We start from the raw sequence: 23,390 nt of genomic DNA, 5'->3' as shown, positions 1-23,390 counted from the left end.
CACCACCGCTAGCTTTTAGGCGTCCATATCGACAAAAGCATCTATATGCATGGATGAAGTCCCCATAGGTACAAATGAAAAGGAAAGATGTTGCACACCAACTCCAAGCACTGTTGAACAATTGTATAAACCCTAGCATTCACAATCTATAGGAACACCAAGATGTTTTACTAGATTTTCGCCATCATTTTCTCACTTATATACCGACAATGGAGTTATAGACGCACTTATATGGGGACTATGACTCTGGATGGTTGGAATGTGATGTAAATTATATACGTATGTGATCATTACACATTAAACATCCACTTTGGTCACTTACTTTATTGTGTACATGTGTTGATTGACAACACATCATGCTCTAGATTTTGTTAATGATAGAGCGAAGACCTGATGATGTTAGGTGGACATTTGTATCGACAACTTAAGGACTGGTGTAACATGCCTCATGGATCCATTTACTCAGCTTTGTCTGAGTGTGATACGATATACTTATATTTCATGGTCATTACATGAGTAATAATCACTTATAAGAAAATGTTATCTAAAGATTACTTAATTTCAACATTTTATGCAACTTTACATCCCTATCAATATACCACATGTCCATTGGTTTTTGGGAGTGTTAGATTTCAAGACAGTCACAATGATTATATACGATACTCACTAGGTGGACAACTATTTTTCAGAAGATGAATCTTGGTTTATAGCTATGCGGGCCCGTATCCACAAACTCCTAGTGGGTATCAACTATAGGGGTACCAAACTCATTGATGTAACCACCTTGAGACTTTCAAAATCACCCTTATAAAGGATGCAAACGTACCACAACAGTCTAACGTGAAAGATGATTGTTGAGTGTCTTATGTTTGTTCCTAGAGATGTTTCTCACTAGAAAATCTTGAAGGATAGAGGGTTTAACCAAAATGTGGACGATCACATTTCGCAAATGAATTACGGAAATTATAAAGGTACCAATAAAAAATAGGGGTCCATTCGAACATTATATACTATTTAAAACATATTTAAGTTTATGTAATTATTACTTTTGTTTGTTATTATTTACCATACGAATAGTTATTTTTTAAAAACCATAATAAAACACGAGAATGAACGCACAAAGTTCAATTTTTCCACAAGAAAATGACAAAGTTTTAATTGCTCATTAAAAACAAATAAAAATATACATAAAAAGAAAAAATAACATACACAAAAAAATACATAAAGCCATATTCTCCGGGAAAAAAAATACATTCCGAAATGCTACTCCTCCGGTATGTCAAAGGTTCCTCCATAATGCCCTTGTTTCGAATTAAATGGCTATTTTTACAAATATAAAATTTATCATTCTTTATCTAAAAGGCATTTATATGTGTTTAATTACTCAATTTTCTAACAAAGCTTTCTACTTTTGTGTTTGAGAGCCTTAACTCATGGAATTAGTTTATTATTTAGAAATTTAATTTGGACGTGAAGAGTAATTGTGGATGTAGCAATCGTCCTTTTAAGTACGTTTACAGTAAAGTTATGCAGATAACGTAAGATCTGTCAGAACTCACAAGGAGCCAAGTACCCAGTGTTGGCCATCGGCCTTAACTCGAAGGCCGTTGACTCGGGCAAACATATTAACCGCCCGTCTAACACCTCTGTTATCTGCCACCGTAAAATAATCATGCCCGAAAATAACCCCACCTGGTCTCAACAGTTTATATGCACGATTAATGTCCGACCATGCAGAGTGAAAATCATGGCCGGCGTCAACTTCAATCAGATCGCCGGTCACACCCCACGCACAGAGCGTCTCGAGAGCTGACCCGGTCGAAAATGGCATAAATATAATAGCTTCCGTTGCATTAAACTGAACCACGTTTTGCATAAATTGGTACATCAGCATCGTGTCACCGTTAACCATTTTAATGTCTCGAAACTGGTTTGGTAAACCGGGCCAACCACGAAAGTCATCGATGCATAGAATTTGAGTGTCGAGACCGAGTTGACGGGTCAACTCAGCCATGTGTATAGCGGAGGCGCCAAGGAAGGTACCCAGTTCTATGATGGTTTTGGGTCGTACTTTATTGATCAGGTTCTTGAAGACAGCCCCAGTTGATCCCCACCCTTTGATTCTTTGCTGACGTAAGAGAGGTTTGATGTGGGGTTGAGGGAAATCATGATAGGGGGATGTTCCGTTGAATACGCGGTTGAGGATTGATTGGCGGATGAGCTGGGAGGGAATCGGATCACCGCATCGAGTCTTGAATTGGTAGTGGTCCACGGCAGCAGCTTGTGATGGTGGTTTGATCATGTTGGTGGTGTTGTTGGTGGTGGTGGTGGTGGAGTAGTGCCGGTGTGGTTCACATAATGGATTCTTTGAAACAGCCGATAAGTAACCAAGGTAATACGTCAGGAAGAGGAGAATAAAGTAAGCTGCAGGCTTGATGAAGTCCCGGCGGAGGAAAGCAGAAATCTTTTTCCGGGTGGCGGCGATGATGGCAGCAGGGAAGTCAGTGATCATGTTGTTTTTCGTCGGTGGTGATAATGAATTAAATAAGCTTTAATTAGGTGGTTGTTAGCGGTTGATGGGGCAGAGAAAACAAAGCACAAAGTAAGTTTGCCGCCTGATGAAGGATGGCGGTGGCGGCGGTGAGTGGAAGTGATTTTACTACAGGTGGTGGAGTCGGTGTTTGTGGTGGTGGTGAAGATGGGATGAGAAAAAGAAGTGTATGGAGGAAGATGATGGAAGAAAAAGATGATTGGGTGATGATTACGAAATAATCAATTTTATTTTATTAAATTCTTTTACTTGTCTAATGATCCAGTGATTTTTTCTTTTTTATTTAATTGAATTATTTAGGGAGGTAGATAAATTCAAACAAGATAGCACATGGCGATATTTATATACATTTAATTACGAGTACGAGTGATATAGGTTCTTATTGCGTATAAATTCAGTTTACTTATCTGGATCTATTTGAAAATGACATCGGCCGCCCTGTCTATATCGGAGGTCCTTTTGCCCTGCAAAATTAGATCGAATTAGGTATATGTAAAGATATGTTCACATAATAGGTATGTTTGGTACATAGGGTTTGGAAACTTTAAGAGATTTTATTTTTTAGCGTTTGATAAAATATTTCGTTTTGAACAGAAAATGTCACTTGATACTATAATCTTTTAACGTTTAGTTTAAACAAAACGCTCCAAATCAAATAACTACTTCATATAACGTTGAACAAAATGCTATCAACTATAAGCTACCCACTACCACCTATAAGCTACTCGTTATCATCTATTTTTGCCAAACACATCCAATGAGACACAAACTTGAGTAGGGAGACGCAAAATGTTTATATCATCTAAGGGCGGGGAACCTGGTAGCATTCCTAGCACTTTGCCACATTACTTTTTTGACTGTGATGTCATTTTTTTTTGTCTATCATCTCTAGTACTTTATCCTTAATATTTTATAGGGAATAATAATACTCTTAACACGTTCTTTTTTTAATTTTCTTTTTCAAATTCAAATAAATTATTTGATTTTTTTCTAATTTAAGTAAATTATGTTTTCTTAATTTACGATTGTCTTTTCCAAATTTAAATTAATTATATGTTTTTTCAGATTAAAATAAATTAGATTTTTTTAATACACAAACCTTTAATATTGCATAAATTATATTTTTTTAAAGACAAACACTTAATATTAATAAAAAAAATGTTACAATAATTTTAAAGTATAAAATACGATTAAAAAAAATTAAAACTTGAGTTACTACCTAAAAACTTACTTAAAACCTAAAAACTTGACTTAAACTAAAACTACATCGACATAAAAATACTACGGCCTATCCCACTTGTATTGTTTAGCAATACCCTTCCTTGTAGTTGAAAATCGTCACGGGTTTAAGAAAAGTTTTAGCGTACAGTTAATTTCTTTTTCCTTTCCTAATTCCAAAAAACCATCAAGCTTAGCGTCCAACCTTTGGAACTCGCTCCTTATCTCTTCCATTTCACTCGTTGAACTTTGTGCTCCCTTCAACTTTCTTTTTGCTTTGTCTCGTCCCATCAGACGAGTTGAAGCTTCATATGAATCTTCATTATTGAGGTAAATCCTCTCGATATGCGCATCAGAAGATTGACCGTGGGTTGACCATGAAGTTTTGCTTCATTTGGATATGCCCGCGTAATCATTTTAAATTAAGTCATTTGTGTTTGTCCTTCACAATTGCCCAAAACGGCTCATTGCCAAAAGGTTTTTCGACTTTCGCCTTATAAATCTTACAAACTTTTGAGAAGACATTCACCTTATTTGCATCGCTTTGGGGTTACAGGTCGCGTTCATATAGATGTCATTGAACTTCATTGAGGCTTTGTTGACGGTCCTCCATTTCTAGTAAATTTGATTAGGATTGTGGTACTCCTTTTTCATTCGGTCACAAAAACTATTCCAAACTCTTTTTATAGGTTGTTGAATCTTGGTCGTCGCCCGTCGCCGGATCCTCCGACACATCTAGCCATTCTTGCGTGAATGTCCTTTCTTCATCATATGTCCATCCTTTACATGGAGCCTTCCCTTTTCCTTTACTTTTTCCTTTTGGTTCGACTCCGGGTTCTTAAAACGACTCTTGACCTGGTCTTTCATTGGAAGAATCGGTTGACTCATCGAGTAGGCAGTATGGTTGGGATTGAAAATTAGTTAGGGTTGAGGTTGTGAAAAGAATTGGGTTTCTTGAACTGTCTCAAACGGATCAAATATAGAAATTTGGACGAGGTAAAAGTTGGGATTAGAAATTAGTTTGGGGTTGGTTTGTGTAAAATGGTATAGGTTGAATGGAAACATTTATGGAACCATACTAGGATAGTAGTAACTAGCGGGTGAATGAATGGGTTGAGCAAATGAAGGTCGATAACATGTTGGTGATGGGAGGTTTTTGTGATTGAGGGTTTGGAGGTGGAAGGTTTAGTGATGGAAAGTTTGAAGTTTTTTTTTTCTTAATGTTTTGTTTTGGGTAAATGAAGACATTTATGTTTGGTAAATTGAGAGTATTTGTGAGAAAGATAATGATATTTTTTGTGTGTATGAAATGTTGAAAGTGTAGTGTTAATTTATAGTAGTTGAATTATAATTTGAAATTTAGAATTTTATAGGTAAAAACGTTTTTTTTTAATTAAAAGTAGCAGAGGAATTTTGTAGGTTTGAATGGTGAAACGGAAAGTGCAATATGGTCAAAGATGGGAGAACCAATCACAACAATCTCTTTCCCATTCTCTCCTCTCGCTACGTCTATAACGACTTTGCTTAGCAAGTCCCCTAGCGAGAGCTAGGGGTGGTGTGCCTCCTACTTATTGAGCCCTCAGCGAGCATCGGTAGCGACCGAATCCGGCTAGTCTAACAAAACATGTCGCGATGTAGTTTTAGACAAAGTAACTATTAACAAATTCAATATCCAACATGGAGAAAGGAACCCTAAGATGACAAAACCATGTTGTTTCGAGACAAAACATGTCGTTTTGAGCATTTCATAGTTTCTCCCTAACGATCTTGTTTTGAGTATATTGAAAGTTATTTTCCTATTGTATAGTGAAACATGATTGCCACACCCTCCCCGGCCGATGACGGAAAATACTGAGTGGTGACGGTATAAAGATTTCCCAAATCATAGAGCGCTAATCATAATTACCTATTTAGCAAAAATCTACAAGTTTCCATGCCGATATCCTTTCTTGATTGGATCTCTACTCCATCCTAAGAACACATGCAATTTTTGAAAACATCAATATAATGTTGGTGAGTGCACAAGTTTTTATAGTTTTCGGATTTTATTGTGTTTTATTAATTTAAGAATCCTTTTTCTTTTAGAAAAGTCTTTCCTAATGTATTTTATCAACCCTAGCTTACTATCTTTCAGGATATCTAACGATCCTATCTTATTATCTTACAGGATATCTAACGATCCTATCATATTATCTTCCATGATATCTAACGATCCTATCTTATTATCTTATAAGGATATATTTATTAATCTTAATTTACCATCATTGTAGTCTATCTAACGATACTAATGTATTTTATCTATTATTTCAAAGTGTCCCTAATGATAGTCTGAACTCCAAGGTGATCTAATGTATTACCATGAGCCCTCATAATCGATGTTGTTTGAATAATAATTGTGCCCCGCCATGACACTTCATCGGACGTCGAATAGTGAATAACAAGAAAGTTATCCTACCTGGATTGTAGCTAGAAATCGCATGTGGGATTGTCAATCCCCGTATAGATTAGGAATGACAATGGGGCGGGTTCAGGGCGGGGCATGGTTTCCCAAACCCGTCCCGATATCTTTCGGGTATCTTATCGGGGCGCCCCGTTGGGTTCGGGTTTTCCCGTCGGGTTTCGGGTATCTTATCGGGTTTACAACAATTCATAATGAAATCTTTATTTAGTTTTAGGGTACCCCCGATGTTTTATAAAAATACGTGTTCTAGTCTCCTTTTTAAATTAAAAATATGATGAATCACTTTAATAAAATTAACTTGACGTTATATTAAAAATTATTTGATTTAATTTTAGTGTAATACGTCAAAATATAAAAAAAGATCTTTCACACCGGATTGTTAATAATTAAAAAGATTGTCCACAATATATATTTTATCTTTGAATGCATGCAATTAACAAATATATATATATATATATATATATATATATATATATATATATATATATATATATATATATATATATATAATCCGGGCGGGTCGAGTCGGGCCGAGGATAACCCACTCCCTGTCCTGAACCCGATAACGACCCATTACCCAACCTGAAATAATCGGGTTTCGGGTTTCCCCGTCGGGTTCGGGTTTTTTTTCCATCCTTAGTATAGATCTATACATATCTTTCTAGCTCTCGCAAGATTAACGATTATAGGTATATTGGGAATGCTGAATTTAATCAAGGCCTTTGGATGAATGAACAGCTCACTAACGCATTGACCTTAGGTTTTTATCTTTTATCTTTCATCTTAATCCTTCCTAGGGATTTCCTATAATTATCACAATATAAATCTTTTGTTTTATATTTGATAATTATAATCTTTGATATCATAATTATTTTGTGTATATATATGTACACCCTAATTATGGTTATTTGAAAACAAGATATTTTGGCAGAGTAACAACTAAGTACAGTGCATATTCGTTTATTTGACCAACATAACTTCTAGGTACTAAGTTATCCTAAAGATTTGACCATTATAACATCTATGTATTATCTCTTCCTAGATTATCAGACATCATATCTCTTAGGTATAATATCCTAGCTTATAACTAGACATAGTATCTATAGCTATATTATCCTAAGGCTTTTAAGTTTTATAAAATGATTTGATATCTACAACTATAAATATATTTTGATAAAACCATTTGATAAGATTGTATTTCCCCCCAATAAAACATTTAAAACAGTAAAATAGTGGCCGTCTACTCGCTCTAGTAGCGTATTCTGAAGCATCCTAGTTATTGCATAAGAAGCTTTGCATCATTAGGAGGGTCTCCGGAATAGATTGAGAGGTATAGAGAGAGTGTTTGGGATGAGAAAATTAGAAAGTGAGCACATGTATTTATAGAGGTTGTGTGCACGGCGCACTCCATGCGCAACGTGCACTCGCTTCGTGACTCAATCCAGAGATTGCCACATGTCACACTTCTGATGGTCCATGTCTCCCTAATATTCGACGAATCTTGGTGTCAGGTGTGCGCACCGCGCATGACATGCACCTGTCATGCACCCTAAATCTTCTATAAAAATTCATATATTCCTTATATTAATCTTGTTACTCACGCACTTTATATATTTGTGGAGTCCACTTCTACTATTACAACTTTCCTTAAGGTTGCGTTGCCAAATTTTGACTTTCGTTTTTAACCAGTATTTTATATTTTTCTAAAAATCGTATCTCCTTCATACGAACTTCGTTTTTGACAATTTTCCTTTCAAAGTCCTTATTTTACGGGTTACTACGATTTTCCTTTTAGTGATGTTAGCCAAAACTAAATCGATCTCTATATGCTATCTTGACATTAATAGCGTTATTAACGCATTTAGTTCTTATCTTTTATAAAATTATAACTCCTCTAATAAGAGATTAAGATTTTTTCAACGCTTATATCATCGGGATCACTTTGTTGTGTTGGTGAGAGATCGAAGGTGAGTAAATTGAGATAGGTTCTTTTAGAAGGAGACTATATGGCGGTGTGTATCTATTGGACGATGGTTGCGGTGGAGGACACGTAGTAAAAGCAAAGGCGGTGGAAGACACGTTACATAGAACATGTTAAAAAAGAAAAGTAACGAAGAGGAGAATGAAACTGTTCATAAGGGGCATCTCTTTTAATATATATATATATATATATATATATATATATATATATATATATATATATATATATATATATATATATATATATATATATATATATGAAATTGGTGAAGAGAAATTTTCAATTGCTACAGTGACTAGTTATGAGTTATTTGTAGGTAAGTTTTAAATTATTATCTAAAAAAAAGTAAAATAATATATTCTTTTTATCTATCTCTTTTAATTTTCCATTCTAAATAAATTAGATGACTTTTTTCCCACTATAATGAACAAAATTTGTTCTTATTATAAGTAAGGAAATCTACAATAAAGTTTTATATTTTAACTTATATTCGATTAAGTTTATATATATATATATATATATATATATATATATATATATATATATATATATATATATATATATATTTCAATTAAGTCCCGAGTACTAGAAATTTTATTCACTTTGACCTAGATTTTAAATTTTATCCAAAATTTACACTTTTGGCATAAATTTCAGAATTTTTTTTTACAAATTTAATCCTAAATTTAGTGTTTTTACATTTTTTTTTTCAAAATTTAGTTTAGAATATGTTTTTTTTTTCTTTATAAAATCATATTTATACAAAAAAAAATATTTACATAAAAAAAAACTTCTTTTCTATATATAAAAATCTTTTTTTTAAACGTTTTTTTTGTTAAAAAAAGATTCTTATATGTGAAAAATATGTTAAAATATTATGAAAAAACATAAGAAAGAAAAAGTGCCCACATACTATATTATTAACATCATTATATTTGTTATTATTTTCGTCAAAAATTATAAAAATCATAACCTCTTTATATAAACTCTATTTTCGACGTTCTTAGTATCGACGTGTTCATCTTGACGACTACTACACCTTTTATGTTGATAATTTTAGCCAAAAAAGAATATATTCACTTTCATTTTTATAAACAAAATTTTATATTTATTAACTTTTATAAGTGAAAATGAGTGCTACAATTTATTCGTTTATGTTAAATAAAAAACGTTGAAGTGTTATGCCTTCAAGATTTTGCTTAAAAAACTGAAAAATATATTTTTCGAATTAAAAACCAAGATATTTACTAAAGTAAAAAACATATTTTAAGTCGAACTTCCGTTGTCACATTATCTTCGATGGACATATATCGTGGATACATCTATGTATTAATATTCGGCCTGTCGCCCTTTATTTTGCTTTCTTTGGCTTTGGTGAGTTGTGAATATCTTGGTGCAAGAGCAATGTTTCATTCTCTTTCTTGTATGATCGGGTTTCCCCCTTGGCTTGCGGTAATGCGTTATAGTGTTATTGGCATTTACTATGTTGCTATTGTAAATGTATCTCTCATTTTTATGATATGGATGCCGTTAATGTTGCTATGTGGTTCTTCAAGTGCATTGTAGTTGGTTAGTGATAACCTTATCTAATGAGCACTTTGGAGTACACATTACAAACAAGAGACAAACAATAGGTTAGAAAGCCATACCAAGTGGTGGACCTCGGTATTGCTCTCCGATGCCTAATTCAAATGTCAGTTTGAAGTTATATAAACCGCAAGAGTTCGTTCGTTCTTAAAACATTACATGATCCTTGTGTCTTCGAAAGCTTTTATAGGCATTTCTACATTCCCTGATATTTGGTTTTACCTGGTAGGTTGCGTTGCCCAGATAAAGACAGCTAGGTTATGTGTATTACTTTATATTTTATTATTGGCCAAATCTTGTGTAACGCCCGTAGATCAGGGCTAGCCAATTTAGAGACGATAGGCGTCAAAAAAATGAATTTTTGATGAAATATTATTTAGAATGAATAATCTTAACTAAGTTGTAGTATATGTTATAAGGATTCCGTACATATAAAGAACGCTGAAATCCGAGTTATAACGAAGAAGTTATGACCTGTCGAAGTTTCGCGACAGAACCGGCACGACACAGCGCGACGTAAAAAGTGAATTTACGTTAGAGTGATATTTAGCCTTAGAAATCTAAATGAAAGTCGTAGATTACGTTAAACCATGAGCATGCATAAAAAGAACGCCCAAATCTGACTTCGTATGAGGAAGTTATGATTTTTCGAAGTTTCGACTTAGCGGTATGCCGCCCGAATGCTCGATTTGAGACCGAGCGGTTTTTAGCCGGAACAATCTAAATGAGAATTGAAGATCTCATTAATTGTAGTAAAACGATAAAAAGACAGACGAAAACGGAGTTCAGATGAAGGAGTTATGAATTTCGAACGGAGTTTTCCTGTCCCGGCCTACTAAAAGTAATATATTTATAATATATTAAAAATAAAGTGAAAATTAGCCAATGGAGTCTAATCGAGAGTTGTAGATCATAATCTCACTTTCGCGGCGATATAAAGAACGTCGAAAACGGAGTTCGTATGCGAAAGTTATGAATTTCTGAAATTCGGGGCACGCAACCCGGTACTGTGTCAGAGTTCACGACGTGAATTTTGAGATTTGACCTTCCGAAGCTGTCAGACCCAAGTGGATGAGTGACGCATGCAGTGACGATCAATCCCCACGACGTGAGCCTTAAAAGTCACGACGTGAGACCTGAAAATGGCCCTATAAATAGAAATCGAGGGTCAGCCGAGTTTGGGTTGCTCCAGCTTCTCTCTCTCACTCCCGATACCCTCTATAGCCATCCCGAAGTACCCCCGAAGCCCTGGTATCATCCCGAGACCCGAAGCAAGTTCCGAGATCCCGAAGATCCCGAGAAGTGCGGTTCCCGAGCCGAAGCTCTGCCCGCGAGAAGTTTGATTTTTGTAGAAATCTTCCAGATCTGCTGAGGATTACTACTTCTGCAAGTCGTAGTGCTGTCCGATCATCTTCTGATCAAGTGAGTGTATACTACCTTTCATAAACACGATAATAATACAAGTATGGTTTGAGTGTATTAAGTATATTGTGGTTTATATGTGTGAGTGTGTGGTTACTTTCTTTTAACACATAAGTATGAAGTATTTGCTACGAAATACGTGCTATGTGTTTATATATTATTTATTTGAGGTATTGGTGGAATGGATGAACTATATAGATTTTTAATGAGTTAAACTATATATGTATTTTATATCTACAAATATGTTGGGTAGGACATGGGTAGATGAGATCCGTGAGTAGGGATCAGATCAAGAGGTTAGTTTAGATCCGTGAGTAGGGATCAAATCAAGAGGTTAGTTTAGATCCGTGAGTAGGGATCAAATTAAGAGGTTAGTTTTAGATCCGTGAGTATGGATCAGGTAAAGAGATAAACTTGCTTTTAGTCCGGGAGTATGGATTAAGATTAAGTTAATTGTCCCTAGTCCGGGAGTATGGATTGGGCACAGTTATAGATCCGGGAGTATGGATCAGATATGGATTAACATTGAGTTAATTGTCCCTAGTCCGGGAGTATGGATTGGGCACAGTTATAGATCCGGGAGTATGGATCAGATATGGATTAAGATTAAGTTAATTGTCCCTAGTCTGGGAGTATGGATTGGGCACAGTTATAAATCCTGGAGTATGGATCAGATCAGGATTAAGGCATAGTTAATTGTCCCTATTCCGGGAGTATGGATTGGGTGCAATTATTGATCCGGGAGTATGGATCAGATCAGGAGGTTAGTTTTAGATCCGTGAGTATGGATCAGGTAGTTTTAGATCCGTGAGTATGGATCAGGTGAAGAGGATAGTTTTAGATCCATGAGTAGGGATCAGGTAAAGAGGAAAAATATTTGATGCGAGAGTTTAGATCGTGTCATTGTGAGGATCGATGGGGTAGGTTGAAGAGTTGCCTCTATATGGTGAAATTGTGCAAGTTTGAATGTTTTATATTTATAAATATATGATATAACATTGTGGGATGAAAACCCTATATGCTCACCAGGCTCCCAAGCCTGACCCACTCAGTTTTCTTTGTATCACAGGTATTAAATACGAAGACATATTTCACAGAGAGATTTAAAGGAGATATAAATCAATTGTGTAATTAAATGTAAGTTCTGCTTATGCTTATATGTCTGTATCGGAACATGACATCCCGAGGTTTTATTATTGAATAAAAATACATTCTTTTTGAGAAATGTTTTGATAAGTTATTATCATATTTTGTTTTGGGAACAAATTCCGCAACCGTATCTTTAAAAGATTACTCTGATTTTATAAAACAAAGCATAAGTAAAATCGGTCTTTTCTGGCCGTGAAAATGGGGATGTCACATCTTGTACTTGTAGTATTTTTGGGATATGTCATGTTTCTTATCTTTTGCTTGTTGTGTATTAGTGTCGACTTGTGGGTCGAATACTTTGATCAACTGTGCTTTATCATTTATAAATCGGTACGTTTTGGTCGGGTCGACGTTTGTTTGATGGGCCGAACGACTTGTTCCTTGCCATTTATGAACCGATGTGATGCGGCCGGTTCGGTGTTAATTTGATGGGTTGGCCCAGGTACACCATTAACATACATTCTTAGGATAAGGATTTACAGGGATAGAAAGAAACGTCCAATTGGACTTAGCCAACGTACATACATGGATAAAATATTGAAGCATTTCAATATGGAGAATTCTAAGAAAGGGGATTTGCCCATTCATTATACTGTTAAATTAAGTAAGACATAATATCCTAGTAGTGATGAAGAATTACATCTTATGAGTCGAGTCCCATATGCTTCAACTATTAGATCGATCATGTATGATATGGCTTGTACTCGACCTGAGGTGTCTTATTCCTTAACCGTGGCAAGTCTTTTTCAAGATAATCCAGGCAAAACTCATTGGACATCAGTTAAGAACATTCTTAAGTATTTGTGGAGAAGCAAATAAATTTTCTTAGTTCGCGGTGGTAAAGACGAGTTAAGAGTGAGTGGTTATAGTGATGCCAAATTTCAAACAAATAGAGACAACTTTTTCTTACAATCTGGTTGGGTGCTCCTATTGAATGGTGGAGCAGTGACTTGGAAGAGTTCCAAGCAGAAAGAAGTGAATAATTCTACTTGTGAGTTAAAGTACGTCACAACATATGAGGGGGGGAAAGGCAGCGACCTAGCTAAAGAATTTCAATGGTCATCTTGGAGTTGTTCCATCAATGCAAGAACCCACAAAATTTTTATGTGACAATGAAGGTGTGGTCGCTTTAACTAAAGAACCAACCAAAGAATCATGTGAGGTCAAGGAACACTCTAAGGAAATACCATTATGTCCAACATAGAGTTGAAGATGTCGACCTCATGGTGAATCGAGTATCATCAGAGGATAATCCAATTGATTCTTTTATAAATGCGTTAAGCAGGAACAAGCACATCGAACATGCTAGGAGCATAGGGCTAAGAGTTGATATTAGTTTTAGTAGTTAGTTGATAGTTTGAAATAATGTACCAAAATAGATTGCAATTTTTTTGGTGATTAAATAATGGAGATTTATTTATGAGTATGTGTACTACACTCTTGAATTATTTATTCTTGTGTTTCGGTTTGTATGTTTACTTCCAGAGTGTTAATTTGTTCAAAATATGACAGTCAATCATACTTTTAGGGAGTAAGTAATGACTTAAGATTGTCATGGAGTACTAGTAGATTGCCCATGGTGATTTGACATGGCATAAAGATTGTTGTTATACTCACGAGTCCTTAAATAGGGAGTTTAAGTATTGGTTAAACTTGCGCTTAGAGATTACTTCATGGATTAAATCACGAGTAATTCTAAAATGATAATATATTCTATTCTTCAAGCGGATATACATAAGTTATAGTTTTCAAGTCTCTTAAGCAATGGTATTACGTAAACGCATATATAACTTCATGTCGTAAAACGTGGTTCCATGTGTGGCATGATGAGTAAATGTTGTAATTATGTCGTCAAAGTTTGGTCGTTCTTTTTTCCTATGAAATGAAAAGTGATATCTTTGGGCTCCTAGGTGATTTGATGTTGACATTATAGTGTTGGGTCCGGCCTACACTAAATTGATGTGTTCAATTCATAGTCTAATAAGGCCATCATGAATCGAAAATCAAGAAATAGAATCTTGGGCTATGAGATTGATTGATATACATGTCTCTTGCCCATATAATATCTTGTAGAATGATGGAATCATTGATCACTTATCTTAGGGTTAATGTTTGATTTGAATTACAGTTCGACAGTGGCTTTGGAAAGCACATTTTGTTGGTTATTTAATTCTATACATGCAATTGTAGTTGACGACTTATCTAAATGGGAGAGTGTTGGATTAAGGTGTCTATGGTCTTAAATAGATTAATATGATCTTTTGAATAAAAGCAAAGTCATTTTTGGGTTGCCCTCAATAACTAGTAATAGCTACAGATAACTTTAGGAGAGTAGGAAATTATTTTTTTAATTTATTATTTGATTAATAAATTAAGTAAAAATGGTTAAGAGTTAATTTAGAATTAATTAGAATTAATTAGACATTATTTTTGGATTAATTAAAATTAATTAAAGGTGTAATGGTTGGATTGCAATTGTTCATCACTTGAGCAAATGAGGCAATTCTAGAACCTTCCATGTGGTGGACGGTTTCGGAGAGGTTCCATAAGGGTTCTGGAAGCCTTCCTTAGCTGATACGGATAACCACTTGAATAAGATAAATATGGATTATTTTATTATTTAGATTAGGGTTTATCCTGGTATCCTGACAAATATAAATAAGAACCTTAGGGCTATGATTTTGGGCCACTATTCTCATATGAAGCTATAGCCAAAAATTCCCCCGCCCTTCTCTCTCTTTAAATCGTTCATAGCCTACTAGGATATTGGGTGTAAGCCATTAGAGGCATCATATATTTTGGTGCTTGCTTTCCAAGGAGGGTTTTAAGAAAAGTATATTGTTATATCCGATCGTAGCATAAAGGTACGTAACCCTAACCTTGTGTTTTCGATTTTACATAGGTTAGATTAGTTTTGCAAAGTATGTTGCTATTATGAGAAAACTCATAGATGTCTAGGTTTCATGTGCCCATAAATTATTTTATGTAAATTTCGTTGTGTAAATCTTTATTTTGTAACCTGCAAAACCCATTACTTATTTGTTTTTAATTTGAAATTTTAGGGGCCCATTGTTAATATGTATATATCTATTGCTAATCTGAAATTTTAGGGGTCCACTTTTGATTTTTGTACAAGGCCTTCAAAATCAATAAACTGAACCTGACTGTCAATATGTTGTTATGAGTATGTTGTGATCTGGAACAATTTCGCAAAGTTCAAGAATTCAAATAATGTATATTGAAGATTAGTCACTACTAGAAAACTAAGGCAACAGCTACGGCACAATCCGTAGCTATTCAGTAGGTATAAGGCGATACCTACGGATTTGCTACGGAAAATGCCCTGTAGCATAAATGCCCGTGGGAAATTTTTACCTACGGAATTGCTACGGACTAGCTACAGAATAGCTACGGGTTTTTCCGTAGGTATAATACCTACGGAATAGCTACGGACAGTGATTGCTACGGAATACCTACGGATTGCCGACGGGTGAATGTTCCTACGGAATAGCTACGGAATCACATGGCTACGGATTTCCTACGGATTACCCACGCAAGTATTTTCCTACGGAATAGCTACGGAACTGTTTAGCTACGGATTTCCTACGAATTAGCGACAGAACTCAAGTTTGACTAAAATTGACTTTCTTCCTACGGAATACCTACGGACCTATTTAGCGACGGATTTCCGTAGCTAGTCCGTAGCTAATTTCATTTTATAAAAAAAAATTTAAAAATTTCCATTTTTTGTTAAATACCATATCAATTCAATTTGTCCAAAATACACCAAAAAATGTCCCTAATACCAACTTTGACACATTCAATTCCATTATCTTAAATACCATACAACATTGTACTTTGCATTTACTCAATTTATTTCATAAAAGTAATTTAAATACAAACCAATACAATTCATACACACAAAATACATTTGAATGCATTATCCTACTTTGTACAAGATATTACTAGTAATTAATTTACATAAAAAAAAATCATACAAATGGATGTCCACTTACATGAGCAAATCTATACAGAAGTATAACTTTTTTATAGCCCTTAAGCCCTTGGATGAAGATCTGTAATAAAATCCCAAATTTAATACATGAGTTAATTACAAACTAAAAAAAATGGAAAAAACAAAAAACTGTATACATAAGCATAACCGCCTAAAACACAACAAATGAAATTAATAATGAAATAAAAAGATATTTGCATTGAACCTTCAATATTGACAATCACAATTTTATTAATGTAATTTCTCTTTATCAATAGACTTTAACTAATCATATTGCTTCAATTCTCATATAACAAAATGACTATGCTCATCTAGTCATTGTAACAATCTTTCAACTCTATTCTAATAATTATTTATGCTCCATGAAGCTTCATAATCAAATTTGTCAATTTTACCCTTTTTGTCCAATTTTAACAGTTTACTCCAATTTCATGCATTAATGTGTTTAAAACCATGTCATATAGTTAAATAATATGCAAAGAGTGTTCAAAACATGTATAAAACTTCAAGGCATATTTTAAACCATTTTTTGGAGTGATCCCTTTTAATATTTTTCTCATTTAGGCATCCTACTTGCCTAAATGTGTTTTCTTTAAGTTCTAGAGTGAAATTTCATGAATCTTTCATGCCAACCTGTTTTTAAGAAGAACCAATGCTTAGGTTGTCAAACACCTTTGAAATTAGTCATCTTATATAAATTTTGACAATCTACTTTATACAAACTAGAATCGATTCATGCATTGAGGTTTCTAATGTCCTCAAAAGCTTCCATCCATAAACAATTTTAGGATTTATCAAACCAATTTCAACATGAAATCAACAATTCCAAACGAAACCTACGTTAACTTAGGTTTATAGAAATTACTTTCACATCTTGTGTTCACAAGCTGAAAATCATAACGATTGGGCTGTTTCTTCGTGTTTTTCCAGCCTCCACAACACTGAAATCGCTATCAGCCATCACCAACGACAGCCGGAGATGGTGACGAACGGGCACGCAGAAGATGGGAGGTCAGAGGGTGTGCTGCGATGTGGAGTCGATATGCGATTTTTATGGAGTGAGTTTAGCTATTAGGGCAAAGTGTTTGAGATAGCCGTCGACGACAACCATAAAAAAACGATTTCAGAAAGATAACGTACCTCTGTGTGCAACGATCGAAGAGAGAAAGCCGGAGATGGTGACGAACGGAGCACCGGAGGTGGTGGAAGGTCTCTGGGATCGGCGTCGGAGGCGGTGACGAATGAAGGCTGGAGGTGGCCGAATGTCTCTGGGATCGACGTTTGAGATGGCACCCAGAAGATGGAGGGTCTCGTGAAAAAGAAGATAACACAGGGAAAGGAAAGCGGGATGATTAGGGATACATGGGTATATTGGGGGGAGATTAAAATTTTCGTGAGGCATATTGGGGGGAGATTGGAATTTTTCGTGAGGAGCCACATAAAAACTGATGCCAAATCTGTGAGGAGGGAAAAAAAAATTGTTGCGGATCGGATTCGAACTTAAACCTCCACCAGAAACGACCAAACGACTTACTAACAGGCTGGGAATACCACATCCATGCTCAAATGGCCTCTGATTGAATATATATACACTTCCTTATTATTATTATTATTATTATTATTATTATTATTATTATTATTATTATTATTATTATTATTATTATTATTATTATATTTATTATTACTATTATTATTATTATTATTATTATATTTATTATTATTATTAGTATTATTATTATTATTATTATTATTATTATTATTATTATTATTATTATTATTATTATTATTATTATTATTATTCGAGTCTTAATTTTTTTTGGATAAATTTTCTTACATATTTTAAACACGAACAGTTAACTTTCTAAAAAGTGTCAACTTTCTAAAATTGGATTTTTGATGCATTTTTTAATACAGCTCGATCCCAGCCAGGGGCTCTGCCCCTTGGACCCCACCAGGGGTTGCCGCCCCTGGGACCCCACTGCCAGGGGCGCTGCCCCCGGACCCCCGTTCATTTAGGGGCTTCTCCCATAAATAATAATGTACTTTGAATATTGAAAAACTTGAACATGTGTGCACTCCTACACCATCCTAACGTGTTCAATATTAAACAAGATCATTTTTGGTCAACAATTTTTAACCATATTACACTTAAATAATATTGATGATATAAAATCACCAACAAACCTCCTCAATTTAAGTGTAATGATGGTGGTGGTGATGGTGGTGATGGTGGTAGTGATGGTGATGGTGATGGTGATGGTGATGGTGATGGTGATGGTGATGGTGATGATGGTGATGGTGATGGTGATGGTGATAACGGTGATAGTGATGGTGATGACGGTGGTGATGGTGGTGGTGGTTGTGGTGGTGGTGATGATGATGATGATGATGATGATGATGATGGTGGTGATGGTGGTGATGATGGTGATGATGATGATGATGGTGATGATGATGATGATGATAGTGATGATGACGTTGATGTTGTTGATGATGATGTATATGAGTTTGTGAGATGTATGTGAACGTATTCATAAGCATTATAGTGTTAAACAACTAAACGAGCAATGGATCTCGTATGTATACACGACTTTATAAATGATATTAATAGCTATAGATTGGTGAAAATATAGATAATCATGTATAATAGAGGTGTGAAAAAAATGGAGCGAAAAAAAACGACGTTTGGTGCCCGAAAAATCAAAAATAAGAAAAATTCGTAGCTAATTAGCTACGGAATTCTAACGGAAAGCATATTCGGTATCTAATCCGTAGGTAATTACCTACGGATTAGCTACGGAATATGCTTTCCGTTAGAATTCCGTAGCTATTCCGTAGCTACTTATAGCTATTAATATCGTTCATAAAGTCGTGTGCCCTTTCGGGATCAATTACTCGTTTCACAGTTTAACATTGTAATGCCTATATTTTTCACCAACTTCTGATGGATTATGTTTTTATATATATATTTATATACATGAATGAGTTGTGGTATATGTGTACGTGTATATGTGTATGTATACGTGTTTGTGAGATGTATGCGAACGTATTCATAAGCATTATAGTGTTAAACCACTAAACGAGCAATGGATCTCGTATGTATACACGCCTTTATATATGATATTAATAGCTATAAATTGGTGAAAATATAGATAACCATGTATAGTAGAGGTGTAAAAAAAACGAAGCGAAAAAAAACAACGTTTGGTGCCCGAAAAATCAAAAATAAGAAAAATCCATAGCATACTCCGTAGGTAAATAGTATCTGTAGGTATCCCGTAGCCATTCCGTAGCTAATTAGCTACGGAATAGCATATGTAGCTATTCCGTAGCAATTATGTAGCTAATTAGCTACGGAATAGCTACGGACTGACGTCCGTAGCTATTCCGTTACTAAATTAGGGCATCCCATTCTGTAGCTAATCCGTAGCAATTCTGTAGCTAATTAGCTACGGAAATTTTCCGTAGCTATTTTCCGTAGGAAAACCACATGTTTTCTAGTAGTGAGTGATGGTATCATTGGCGAGAATAATGATGGAAGCGTAGATGTTCAAATTCTCGGATCACATGTTGATTAAAGATGTTTGTGATCCTATCCATGCAATTGTTGATTTTGTGTATCCTTCTTTCTTATTAGAATTACAAAGTACTAAAATTAACATCTATGTTTATCAACGTGTTGTTTTGACACCTGCAAATGAAGAAATAAGTCAGATAAACGAGTATATGTTTAATCAGATGTTCGAGGATTTGCATACATACTTAAGTTCAGACAATTATGCGACTTAGTATAATACAAATTTGTGACCAAGTCTTTATACTCATCTTATGTCCTAAACTCCGTCAAATTGTCAAGAATATTGAATGAGGTGCTCCGGTAATGTTGCATAATCTTGATCACATGCGTGTAATTAGCCTAACAACACGTGTGATTGAAATAGAAATCATTCTAAAAATAATGTTAGAACTCAAAATGTTTGCATATGTGATTCATTTAACCCTAGCTGACAAACAAACGAATGTCATTCAAATTTACTCGTAACAATTCCCCTTTATGTTATATGTTGCATTGATATTCAATAAAATCCAAGGTCAATTGGTTTCTAAAGTTGGGGTATTTTTGTGAAGATTCGTGTTCACCAACGGACAATTATATTTCGGTTTGTCGGTCTAGAGTAACAAATAATAATGGTATAAAAGTGACAATCATGGATGAAGAATTCAACTTATCAAACCAAACAACTAATGTTGTCTACAAGGTAGTATTTCAAGGTTTATATATATCACATTGATTGTGTTCTTTGATGTTTGTGTATTGTAAATTTTGATATTTATGCTTAATATATGTAATGCATACAGCGTTGCAATAATTGTAATATCTAATTATCATATTTTTATATTTAGTACTTTTTAATTTTAGTCCTATTGGTATGTATAAAGTGGAACTTTTACAAAGTTCAGTATCATCAGATCTCGGTTCACAGTGAGAGAGTTGATAGTTGAGGGGAAAATCTACTAGAAGGAAAGTGTGGGACTGTCGTCTGATTACAACGTCTGGTCTTGAAAATGTTGTGCTTTCCATACTAATTTAAGTAAAAAACTACACCACCCCCTAAAAGTTAATTTTTCATTTCCGACGATGCTTTCTACTTTCGTGTTTGAGAATTGAGATTTGAGGCTCATGGAATTAGTTTATTAATGAGAAATTTGCATGTGTGCAGTGATTGTGAAGGTAGCAATCGTCCTCTTAAGTACGTCTACAGTAAAGTTATGCAGATATCATAAAATCTATTACAACTCAGAAGGAGCCAAGTACCCAGTGTTGACCATCGGCCTTAACTCGAAGGCCGTTGACGCTGGCAAACATATTAACCGCCCTTCTAACACCTCTGTTATCTGCCGCCGTAAAATAATCATGCCCGAAAATAACCCCACCTGGTCTCAACAGTTTATATGCACGATTAATGTCCAACCATGCAGAGTGAAAATCATGGCCGGCGTCGACTTCAATCAGATCACCAAAAACACCCCACTCACATAGCTTCTCCAGAGTTGACGCCGTCGAAAACGGCAAAAATATAATGGCTTCCGTTGCATTAACCTGAACAACGTTTTGCATGAATTGGTACATCAGCATCGTGTCACCATTAACCATTTTAATGTCTTGAAACTGGTTTGGTAAACCGGGCCAACCACGAAAATCATCGATGCAAAGAATTTGAGTGTCGAGACCGAGTTCACGGGTCAACTCAGCCATGTGTATAGCTGAGGCGCCAAGGAAGGTGCCCAATTCTATGATGGTCTTGGGTCGTACTTTATGAATTAGGTTCCTGAAGACAGCGCCCGTTGATCCCCAACCGTTGATTTTTTTCTGTCGTAAGAGTGGTTTGATATGGGGTTGAGGGAAATCATGATAGGGGGATGTTCCGTTGAAGACATAGTTGAGGATTGTCTCGCGGATGAACTGGGAGGGAATCGGATCAGCGCATCGAGTCTGGAATTGGTAGTGATCGACGACAACTTTTGATGGTGGGCTGGAAGTGGTGGTGGAGTAGTGTTGGTGTGGTTCGTGAGTTGGATTCTTTGAAACAGTTGATAAGTAGCCAAGGTAATAGGACAAACAGAGGAGGAGGACAAAGTAACTTGTCGGCTTGATGAAGCCACGACGACGGAAAACATAAATGTATTTACGGGTGGCAGCGATGACGTCAGTAGGGAAGTTAGCAATCATGTTTTCTTTTCGTCGGTGGTGGTGATGAAGTGTGGCGAGATGAGTAGAAGTGATTCTACCGACGGTGGAGTCGTTGTTCTGTGGTGGTGGTGGTGGTGAAGATGGGATGAGTAAAGGAAGTGTACGGGGGAATGGGGAATACGATGATAGAAAAAGATGATTGGGCGATGATTACAAAATAATCAGTTTTATTTTTTAAATTCTTTTACTTGTCTAATAATCTAGTGATTGTTTTTTTAATTTATAGGCCATGGTGATATTTAAGTCTACATTTAATTATGATTACGAGTAATGTAGGTTTTTATTGCGTATAATCAGTTTAGTTGTCTGGATCTATCTGACAATGATATCGGCCACCATGTCCCATCGGTGGCGAGGCAGTGATTGTTGAACTTTTGATAATATGTTGCAAAAACAAATTAAATTAGGTATATGTAAAAATGTGTTTAGATAAATTTGGATAGTTTCGTAGCATGTCTCATGACTAATTCGATTGAATTAATTATCTTGTGTAGATTCATACAAATTAAATATGATATAACATGATGGATTTGATATATTTTTATGATTTATAATAAAGTTTTTTGTTTTTATTCATTTAATTAAAGAGAAGATGTATTCTCCCCTCATCTTTACTTTCACTTACTTTACTATGCTATTTAGACGTTTCCTCTTAATAATCCCCGACTTCTTAAAACTTCCTCATATATTATTTTTAAATAAAATTGAAATACTTACTATAATTTAATAATGGGTAATCTTAGAATTGGTCTTTGAGATTTTAAGGAATATCAAGTTTAGTTTATGATTTTTTTTGGTTTTACGAAGGTTGTGTGGTTTCATTTTCTATTGTAGTAGGTCATTTACCCATATAAAAAGACTTTTATACCATTTTTCTTTATATAAAATTATTTAATAATAATAATAATAATAATAATAATAATAAAATACATACAATCCATTTTCTTCCCCACTCCATTTTTTTTATCTCTTTACCCACCAACTCCATCCTCCACCTTCATTCACATAAAGAATTTGTCGGAAACCAATGAACAACCACTTCCCGCCGTAGCATTTTCAAGGAACCACTACAAATCGAACCCCTATAGGGTACAATCAAAACCCCACCCCTCGATTCCCCTTCCTTCGTCATTAACCACCGTACGGTGTCCCTTCCAAAGTCGCTGAAAATCACATATCGCCGTTCCGAACAACGGTTTTTGCTTAAATTGCCTCCATTGGACTCCCCTCGATGTGTAGAAAAACTACAACCAACCA

The 23,390-nt window shown here is 35.0% G+C and overlaps 2 protein-coding genes across 2 annotated transcripts; both read right to left on the bottom strand.

Annotated features, from left to right (window-relative positions):
* Window positions 1-1,022: 1,022 nt before the first annotated feature.
* On the bottom strand, window positions 1,023-2,858 carry LOC111899407 (uncharacterized). The gene has a single exon (XM_023895290.3). The coding sequence runs from the start codon at window positions 2,510-2,512 to the stop codon at window positions 1,556-1,558; it is 957 nt and encodes a 318-aa protein (XP_023751058.1). The 5' UTR covers window positions 2,513-2,858; the 3' UTR covers window positions 1,023-1,555.
* Window positions 2,859-20,936: 18,078 nt separating this feature from the next.
* Window positions 20,937-22,286, bottom strand: LOC111904183 (uncharacterized). Its single transcript, XM_023899991.2, has one exon. It carries the CDS (start codon window positions 22,110-22,112, stop codon window positions 21,180-21,182), a length of 933 nt encoding a protein of 310 aa, XP_023755759.1. The 5' UTR covers window positions 22,113-22,286; the 3' UTR covers window positions 20,937-21,179.
* Window positions 22,287-23,390: the final 1,104 nt, after the last annotated feature.

Source organism: Lactuca sativa, chromosome 4, assembly GCF_002870075.4.
Source record: "Lactuca sativa cultivar Salinas chromosome 4, Lsat_Salinas_v11, whole genome shotgun sequence".
NCBI classification, from domain to species: Eukaryota; Viridiplantae; Streptophyta; class Magnoliopsida; order Asterales; family Asteraceae; genus Lactuca; species Lactuca sativa.
The sequence above is the reverse complement of the archived record's forward strand: the minus strand, read 5'-3'. Positions and strand labels throughout refer to the sequence as shown.

Bases quoted from the DNA above. Each gene is read 5' to 3' on its own strand.
- LOC111899407 (XM_023895290.3), bottom strand. From the start codon at position 2,512: ATGATCACTGACTTCCCTGCTGCCATCATCGCCGCCACCCGGAAAAAG.
- LOC111904183 (XM_023899991.2), bottom strand. From the start codon at position 22,112: ATGATTGCTAACTTCCCTACTGACGTCATCGCTGCCACCCGTAAATAC.